Here is a 9,016-nt window from a genome sequence, read left to right as displayed (position 1 = left end):
AGGAATGCCCGCAGCTGCACTCGTGCTTTCTTCCAGCCATCCTGAGAAAGAGCTGGGAGCCAAAGCCAGATGCGTGGGCTTGGTTCAGGGAGGTTAGAAGTGTTCAGCCCAGATGGTGTTCACCGCTGCCCTCCGTCATCGCTTGTGCTCTGAGAACAGGCTGCACAGGGGCTGCTCTGCAGGGAGCTGCTCTATGCAGCAAGGCAGGGAGCTGGGGGGCCACAGGGGTACAGGGTGTGGAGGGAGCATGGAGGCAGGAGGTGCATTGGAAAAGCAGTCATGCTGGTTCGATGGGGAGAGGTCAGGAAGTCAGCATCGTGTATCTACTTGTGTCCATGAACTGGTGAGAAGCATTTGGTAGAAACGAGGGAGCAGGGGACTGAACCTGTCAGGTCAACTACAAGTGAGAAAAGCAGCAGTCTCTGAAGTGTAATGTTGGTTCCCCCCAGGTGGTGTTGATAGTGGTGGTGAATAGATTCATTGTGGACATGGAGCTCCTCAGGGAGTAGCTTTGCTTTGTGTTAAGCAGTGTTTTTATCATGGCCATGCACAGAAGATTAAGGAAGATGCCTTTGGGTACAGAGACAATAGAAACTTACTGCCTTGTGATCACTGCACTCTCACTTCTTCTTTCTGATAAACAGGAAGGGAGGTTGTTGGCCCAGAATTAACAAAGACCTGGATGATTCTGACACATCTACTTAAAAAGTCCCTTGGGTGCATTGTACACAGATACCACTGCTGTTGTCTGTGGAAATCTGAGCCACAGAGATGTGCAAGCTGGGGGTGTCTCCTCTTCTCAAGGCACCCTTATTGGTTAGTGTCATGCTGGAGCCAGATGGGCTTTTGGTCTGACCTGATGTGGCTTGTGTTTGTCGTGATTATCATTGCCTGTGTTGCTTCTGAGCGTGCAGGCTCCCATCGAGTCTGGGAGCTGTGGCAGAAACTGAGGAGAACATGTAGAATTGCATGGGAGTATTGCAGGGGTGTTCCTTTGTCTCTTCCCCATGTACTGCTCCTAAGATATGTCTTTTCTTCTGTGTCTGTGCTGCAGGAAAATGGGAATGCCCGTGGCATCAATGTGATATGTGTGGTAAGGAAGCAGCTTCCTTCTGCGAGATGTGCCCCAGGTCCTTCTGCAAGCAGCACCGGGAAGGCATGCTCTTCATCTCCAAGCTGGATGGACGTTTATCCTGCACAGAGCATGATCCCTGTGGGCCTCACCCTCTAGAGCCAGGAGAAATTCGTGAGTATGTGCCTCCCATAGAAGACCTGGCTAATGGCGAGGACACGCAGCCACCAGAGCAGCCGCCTGCAGACACAGACCTGAGCGTTCAGCCTCTGGACAGCCTACCTCAGTCTGTGGCTCTCAGACTGCAGTCGCCAGAAAAGCCCCCGGCTACCCTGGCGCTGAGGCTGCCACCATCAGACAAGTCCCCCACCACCCTAGCCCTGAGGTTGCAGCCGTCAAACAAGCCCCCTACCACCCTGGCCCTCAAGCTGCCTCCACCAGACAAACCACCCGCCACCCTGGCACTGAGACTGCCACCGTCAAATAAACCCCCCACCACCTTGTCACTGAGGCTGAAGCCATCCAACAAACCCCCCACCACCCTCTCCCTCCGGCTGAAGCCTTCCGACAACAAACCTCCCACCACCCTATCGCTCCGCCTGCAGCCATCGGACAAGCCCCAGGCTGCCCTGTCCCTAAGGCTGCAGTCGGAGAAGCAACCCGTCATCTTAGCGCTGAAGCCTCAGGAGCCTGACAAACCTCCCACTAACGCAGTGCTGTGGCCACTGGATGAGTCCTCCAGTGATGCCTCACAGCCTCAGCTGCCAAGCAAATCTCCTCCGGGAACCCCGCAGTCGTCGGACGAGTCGCTTGATACTGCTGGTCCCCTGCAGCTCCAGCTGTCGGATGAGCCTTCTGCCGCCCCTGAGGTGCTTGAGTTATCAGACGAGTCTCTCATTGACACCAGGACCCAGCAGCCTGAGCTGCTGGATGAGTTCCCAACGAAATGCCTGCATCCTCAACTGTCGGACAGACTTCTTGCCACGGAGGATGAGCCTCCTGAGGCCGATCAGCCTCAGCTGTTGGACAGAGCTTCTACCCAAAGTCCACAGCTTCAGTCTGTGGAAAAGGCTTCCAGCTCCGTGGTGCCACAGGTCCCAGCATTGGAGATTACTCCCATTCCTGGGGTGCTGTGGCCTCTGCACACTGAGAATGTCCCTGGCTCCCCAGTCTCACAGATCCTGCCCACGGAGAAGGCTCCTGGACGGGCTGTGCCACGGCCCCCACCTCCAGAGAAGGCTTCTTTCTCTGGAGCAGCACGGGTCCCAGGCATGGAGAATGCTCCCAGCTGTGGGGCACCCTGTCCCCTGCTTCCGGAGAAGGCTCCTGCCTCAGGGATGCCACGGGTCCTGCCCACAGAGAAGGCTCCCAGCTCAGGGGTGGCACGGCCCCTGCCTCCAGAGAAGGCTGCTGGCTCCCAGTCACCACACGTCCCACCCATGGAGAAGGCTCTCGGCTCGGGGGCCCTACGGATCCCACTCACACAGAAAGCTCTCACCCCTGGGGTACTGCGGCCCCTGCCTCCGGTGAAGGCTGCTGACTCCGCGGCCCTTTGGGCCCTGCCTCCGGAGAAGGCCCTTGGCTCTGGGATGGCTCGGCCTCAGTTCTTGGAGAGGCCTCTTACTCTTACGGCCCCGTGGCCTCCGGTGTCGGACTGCTGTGGCTCCTCGGCCTCAAGGCTTGGACAAGCCTCCGGCTGCATCAGCTCCAAGGCTGTTGCTGTCGGAGAAGGCGCTGCGGCCTGTCGACCAGAACGCGCAGCTGAAGGAGAGAGGAGCCCCGGCCGTGGAGCTGAGTCCCCAGCAGAAAGAGAGGACCATGTTAGCTGGTGAGCAAATCTCTTGGTCTGCTGGGAAGGTGGTGACGCATGTCGGACAGGTACCTTGGCCTGTGGAGAAACTACAGACGCATGAGCAAACCCACTGGCCCAGTGCAAAAGCCCTGACACCCGCAGAGCAGCCTCCCCGGACCGCAGAGAAGCTACCAGAGCCAACCCTTCAACCCATCTGGGAAGTGGCCTCAGCCCCTGCAGAGCAAACCCCTTGGACATCAGAGAGATTGCGTGCGTTTGAGCAGACCCCTCGGCCGGCCAGGGAAGCACCGCTGCCCCCAGAGCAGACGCAGTGGCTTGTCATGAACGTTCAGACAATTGACCAGATTACTTGGCTGAATGGAAAAGCACAGACTCCTCGGGGGCAGGACCCTTTGCCTGAACAAAACGCAGCGCTAGCCCGTAACCAGGATTCTGTCTGTCATGAGTTGGCTGACTCAGAGCCAAAGTGAGGTTGGTGAATATGGGAGGCAGGTTTCAGTCTTTTAATGTTTAGGGAGGGGGAATCTTTGTTTTGTTTTTTTTATTCACTTCCCTGAGCCCAGCCCCTAACCCATGCACATCCCATCCGTATTCTCTCATGACACGAGCAAGGACATTCACTTCTCAGTGTGGCCCAGCCGAAGGGAGAGAGCATCCATGACCTTTTCCTCTTCCTTTCACAAATGGTAAAGCTGAAATAAAGAGTCCACTCTGGGTAAAAACCTCCAATTCCATTGAAATGGTCACATTACTGGTCCAGCGTGTTCGAGCTTCAGGTCTGATTCGTAGGCGGGTTCCCAGGTACAGCTATAGGGGCCTTGCTCTTGTTACTGTGTGTAGAGGAAGCAGATCAGTCAGGCTGCCCTGGGACTGGAGGTGTTTCGAGGATCGGGCAGTGAGCAGTCAGGTGTACACCCTTGCTGGACTCTGTAGGAGCAGGGAAGGGGTTTATCTGTTGTCTGCCCGGGTCTCTGTCCCTGCAGGGTGTTGCTTTGCGAGGTTTGTCCGTGCATCGCTGGGACGTGCTGCGTGCGTGGTTCACTGAAGGACAGGCGGCGGCTGCAGCTGAGCTGGGACAGGAGCCTGCTGCACTCGCTCAGTGCAGGTTTCTCCAGCAATAGGCAATATCCATTCAGGCTCCTTTGTACAAAGCTGCGACTGGCCAGGCCCGAGAAACAGGGCATCTGAAGGAGGTCAGGGAAAAGAGAGATCTTGGAAGAAGCCATCAGGCTTTTTTTTTCATTCTTGTGTCTTAGTCCTTTAGCACAGGATCCGCAGAAAGTTTCCTGCACTTGAAAACATTGTGACCTGTGAAGCAGCAATAGCGGGGTAGGGCAGAGTGGATTTCCCCACGGTGCTGAGCACTGCCCTGGCAGGGTGGTGGTGCTCCCTTTCAAATTTCTCCAGTCTCTTCTTGACTTCTGTGTCACCGTGAGCTAGCCGACCTAGCAGTCTTTTCTCCCCTTGCCTCAGACTTGTTCAGGACACATTCACATCATACCTGGTCTTCCTGGCAGCGGGACGCACTGCCGAGCTGCAGGTGAAGCCTGTGCCGTTGGCTACGCAGCACGGAGGCAAGGGTGCCGTAGCTGTATCAGGACCCATCTCGACACCTTCCCCTTCGGTAGCTTCTGGCTTAACTCTTCTACAACCAAAGGAGACTTGAATTAACTGGACTGTGTTGGTGTGCATGTGTGCGCGCGTGTGTTTGTCCTTCCAACTGAATAGTAGTTCTCACACTGGAACACGGCTCCAGCAGCTGGCTGGCTTGCTTTCCCCCTCTTCTCCCTCTCCAGTTAAGGAGGTGTTGAGTACCTGGCAGTCATCAGGCTGGTGTCCAGACCAGGCCTGCTGAAAGCCATTTACACAGACATTGAGACAGGAGTTCACTTGGCCATGGTACTCGTGGGGCAAGCACTGGAGTCCCAGGGACCCACAGAGCAGCGTCCTGCGACCACAGGCCCCATGGGCGGTTCTGCTCGGGCTGGATGGGGTCAGTGTCCTGCCAAGGAAGCGCTGCTGACTAGCACACTCCCACTCTCACAACACATTACCTCTGGTTTGTCTGAGCTCCGTGATCTGGGTGCTGCAGCCTCGCATCCCTGTGCCCACCACGAGACCCTCGTACAGCTCCAATGTCTCCTCCTTCCAGGCAGATCCACAGGTCCCTCCCTGGAAATGGAGTGTTCAGCTCCCCACAGACCCTCTCCCTTCGACATGGGAGCAGGTCCTTGGTCCTTGTTCCCACCTGGCTCGCAAGTGCCTGCTGCTTCCAGAGCAGACAGGAGAGCTTTGCAGTTTTCTATGAAGGGAGGCAGACACTTGTACTGAGACAAATCCCGATCCCTTCTCCTTTCCTGATGTTGGCACCCCAAGACAACGTCCTGCTGTAAAGGCCAAGGTGTGCTGGGCACGAGGGGACGTTACCAGTGCAGTGGTGCACCTCTTCTCTAGTCCAAATCATTTCAGATCCTTTGTAGAACAGCTCGCGACTTCAAAAAGCTTTGTGGCTTATGGAAACTTACTGTTTAATGTGTTTTTTTCCGGGAAGACTGGCAGGTCAGTTCCTGCTTGCTGCTGAAACTGGGGAAATGCAAGCAGCTTGTGTTTCTGTGTGACTCCTGCACAAAGGGAATCAGGACAACTCCTCAGAGCCGTTGAGAGAGAAGATTATCTAAGGGCATTTATTAACTTTTTTAAACAATTTTAAAAAAATGGTAATGAGGTTCAGTATATTAAGTATTTATCATGTGTGAGAAGGAAAATAAATCTTAAAATTACATTTATAGGCCTTCCCATGAGCTGGACTTAGTCATGTAGATTGTGTAAGTAGGGTTTCCTCCGCGCCAGCCGCCCAGCCAGCTACAGCCGTAACCAGAAAGGTGTCTGCACTGCGCTGTCCACCTCTGCTTCGCATTGTCACGTGTGAACTAGTTACTTGTTTCATGAAAAATAAACTGTGAATATATTTGGTGCAGGCTTTTTTAAATCTGTAAAATGGAGAAGTTCTCGATGAATTCTCGTCAGTGCAGGTTTGAAAAAAATCACTTCTGTAAGTCGTGTGCTCTCATAGTAGGGTGAGGTTCATGGCAGCAGCCACCTTTCACGCAGCAGGCTCTTGGCCAAAAGCTTGTTTTGAGCAGTGATCGTGGATTGAACCGTTGCATGGCATTTCCAACCCACAGCCTTATTCCTTGCATCTGACTGTACCCCGCCTCTCTTCTTGTCTCCCTTCTTGCCTTTTCCGCTAGGATCCAGGTTTCTGCCTTGCTGCCTTCCAGCTACTGTCGGGAAGTTGGCTTCAACATAGCTGGGAGACTGTTCAGTAAAATTTGTGTTTGCAAACGTCTCTGAAGGAGGAAGCCAGCACGCTGCTCGTCCCTCCTCGCCATCGTTGGGCCCCTGGGTGATGCTCTGTCAGATCAGGAGGGCTTTTCGGAGGTATGCAGGGCTTGCAGAGGCAGCGGTGCTGTTAGGAATGGGTGTCTGTGCTGGGTCAGCTCAGCAAGATGGGCACGGTCTCACCAGGTGCGGAGATAGGTCCCAGCAGCCCTGCACTGCCCAAGCTGCCTCCCTTGGCAGGACCATGAGTATGGGCTGAGAAGCAGCTCCGGGCAACACAACCCTTGCAAAGGAAGTGGCTTCTGCAGCACTCGGGGTGACTGTCGCTGTTGGTGTCAGCTGGTAGCACTGCCTTGGAGGAGAGGGAGATGTCTGTACTAAAGTAGTTTGGTTCATTTTCTGCAGTTCACTGCTGCCTTCAGAGTTCAGCCAGTTCTAATCACTGGGATTTTTAAGGTAGAGGAAAGCGGCAGATAACACATCCCTGGCAGATGCTCCTTTAGGAGAGAGACTGCTGCAGCTCTGCTCTGGGCACAGCCAGCTTTGCTGAGCTCCGTGGCCAAGGCCTCAGCACCTTCTTGCTGTGTTGGAGGGATCCCATCACCTGGCCACTGAGTCCTGGGTCAGACACGACTGCATCTGAGATGGGCGAGAGGTGACATGTGTAGATTCACCACTGCAGAGCTGCAGAAGCAGAATCGAGGGTGTCATTACTTCTGCTCAGAGCTGTGTTCCTTTCCCTGCTGTCACAGGGAGGCTCACAGGATCTTTCCAGGTTCGTGAGCCCACTCCTACTTGTAGCAGTGTCTCCCCCTTCCCAGTTCTGATGGGAATGAAGGATTTTCTCCCCTACAAATGCTCATCACGAGCCTTGCTGTTACGACGGATGGACTGCCCCTGCTCAGAGCAGTGGGCTGCAGTCACCGGCTGTGGCCTCCGTCCCATGGCAAGACCCCCTGCAGTGGTGGGCTTCATAGTGGGCAGGAGAGCCCCAGTTGTATGGTGATGGAGGAGCTCTGGTGAGGGGTGATGGTGTGGGCAGGGGATGAGGATCGCAGAGGAGCAGCCACCGCAGGGCCTGTGGATGCGTGGGCATGGGAGTGGACGGACAGTCCCCTCCTGCACGTCTTCACATGCTCACTGGGTCACGGTAGCTTGCTTTATTGCTGTTCTCCAGTTAAAACTTCTCCTATTGAACAAAAAAACCCCAAGAACCAGAATAATTGCAATGCACAGAGTATCCAGGTGGTACCATGGGAGCATGCGTTATAATTCAGGGTTAACCCCCCCCACGGGCACAGGCTTTGCTTTGACGGAGTGGTAGGTTTTAAAATGCAGGAGATGAGAGAAATGGTTGACTCTAAAGGACAGGCGATGCAGATTTGGGGTGCTAGAAGAGCTTCAGCTTAGCGTGAGCAAAAAGGAAGAAAAAGCAACCCTAACCTGGTGCATCTCGGCAGCGGTTTACCCTGAGTGTGCCATGGACGTGCGCTGCTCCCACCTGGGCACTGCGGCCAGCGTTGCGACAGGGCAGGGGGAGTTTGGGAAACCTCAGACCCTCAACACCTTCTGTTGATTTTTAATTTCAGCCTTAACTTCTGGTTTTTGCTTGACGTTTGGAATAACCGTAAATTGTAACCTGCTTGTATGTGCTTTGCCCTAAATTACTGATGAGGCTTTCGGCCTTTGCCAGCCAGCGAGCGTTAAAGCAAAGTGGCAAACCGTGCAGCTACTCTGAGATTACGGGAGAAGCCAGCACAAGTGTTCGGCTGCCCAGGCTTTGTCTGTGCTAATCACCCTCTTGTAAAAGCGATAACGCCGGTGGCAGCGTTGGCAGCCGAGGCTGCGCTCTTGCAGCAGCACAGCCGGGCTGATGGGTGCTGGGGGCTCCCCAGGCCTGAGAGATGGGGTGCTGGGGCTTGGGGACTGCTCCGCTGCTTGCCCGGCTGAAGTGTGAGTCTCGCCTGCGGGGTGGCAGTGCCCTCGCTTCGCAGGAGGTGGGAAAAGGCAACATTTAGAATCATAGAATGTATTGGGTTGGAAGGGACTTTTAAAGATCATCCAGTCCAACTCCCATCTAGTTCTGCTCCTGGACCTCCAAAAGCGACCTAAGCCAAGGCCAGTGCGGGGGGACAGCGTGCGTGAGCTTGGACCGGAAAAGTGGCGGTGATGGACAGTCCCTACAGCACTGAATCTACCTCCTAGGGAAATCTGAGAAATGGGTGTTGCTGTGTCCTATTTCAAGGTAAAGTTTTAATCAGTTTGCCCTTGGCGAAGCACTTGGGCTATTGTGGTGCTATTGTAAACCGTTCGGCAGCTTAGCACAGTAGGACCGGACTCACGACTCCCAGCCCCACGGCTGGAGGTTTCCTCACCAGCTAAATCCTGTCCCGATAGCTGGGGCTGGGCTTCAGCGCGCGTGAGGGAGCCAGGACGAGGCGTGACTTGGTTCCTTCGGTTTGTGATGGTTTTGAGACTCAAACCAGCGTGCCAGTGGGCCCCGTGGGCATAGGGAGCGAGTGGAGCCACGTGAAGCAAGGCAGGCATCTGCTAACTGCATGTTCTTTGTGTCCGTTTGGTACTGAGCTGGTTTCAGTTTTTGTTTTGTTTTCCTTTTTTTTTTTTTCCCTGATGTTTCTGAGTTGTTGACTTCAAGGAACTGGGTTTTGTGTATTTTTTTTAGACACTGGGAACTTACTAAAAAGAAAAGCAGCAGCACCGAGAGGCTCGAGGTGGAGCGTGGCTGGGCTGAGGGCAGCCGCGGGTGGGAGGTCGGATGCGCGGGCAGC

At 54.7% G+C, this 9,016-nt stretch overlaps 1 protein-coding gene across 1 annotated transcript in view; it reads left to right on the top strand.

Annotated features, from left to right (window-relative positions):
* Positions 1–3,355, top strand: part of NSD1 (nuclear receptor binding SET domain protein 1) — a gene marked incomplete at its 5' end in the record, with an annotated part of 41,587 nt that extends 38,232 nt beyond the window's left edge. Inside the window, 2 exon segments of the mRNA XM_010184799.1 lie at positions 1,055–2,726; positions 2,728–3,355. Of these exon segments, the coding sequence (XP_010183101.1) occupies positions 1,055–2,726; positions 2,728–3,355 (2,300 nt within the window).
* Between the last annotated feature and the right edge of the window lie 5,661 nt (positions 3,356–9,016).

This window comes from Mesitornis unicolor, unplaced genomic scaffold (genome assembly GCF_000695765.1).
Source record: "Mesitornis unicolor isolate BGI_N332 unplaced genomic scaffold, ASM69576v1 scaffold27855, whole genome shotgun sequence".
NCBI classification, from domain to species: Eukaryota; Metazoa; Chordata; class Aves; order Mesitornithiformes; family Mesitornithidae; genus Mesitornis; species Mesitornis unicolor.
The sequence above is the reverse complement of the archived record's forward strand: the minus strand, read 5'-3'. Positions and strand labels throughout refer to the sequence as shown.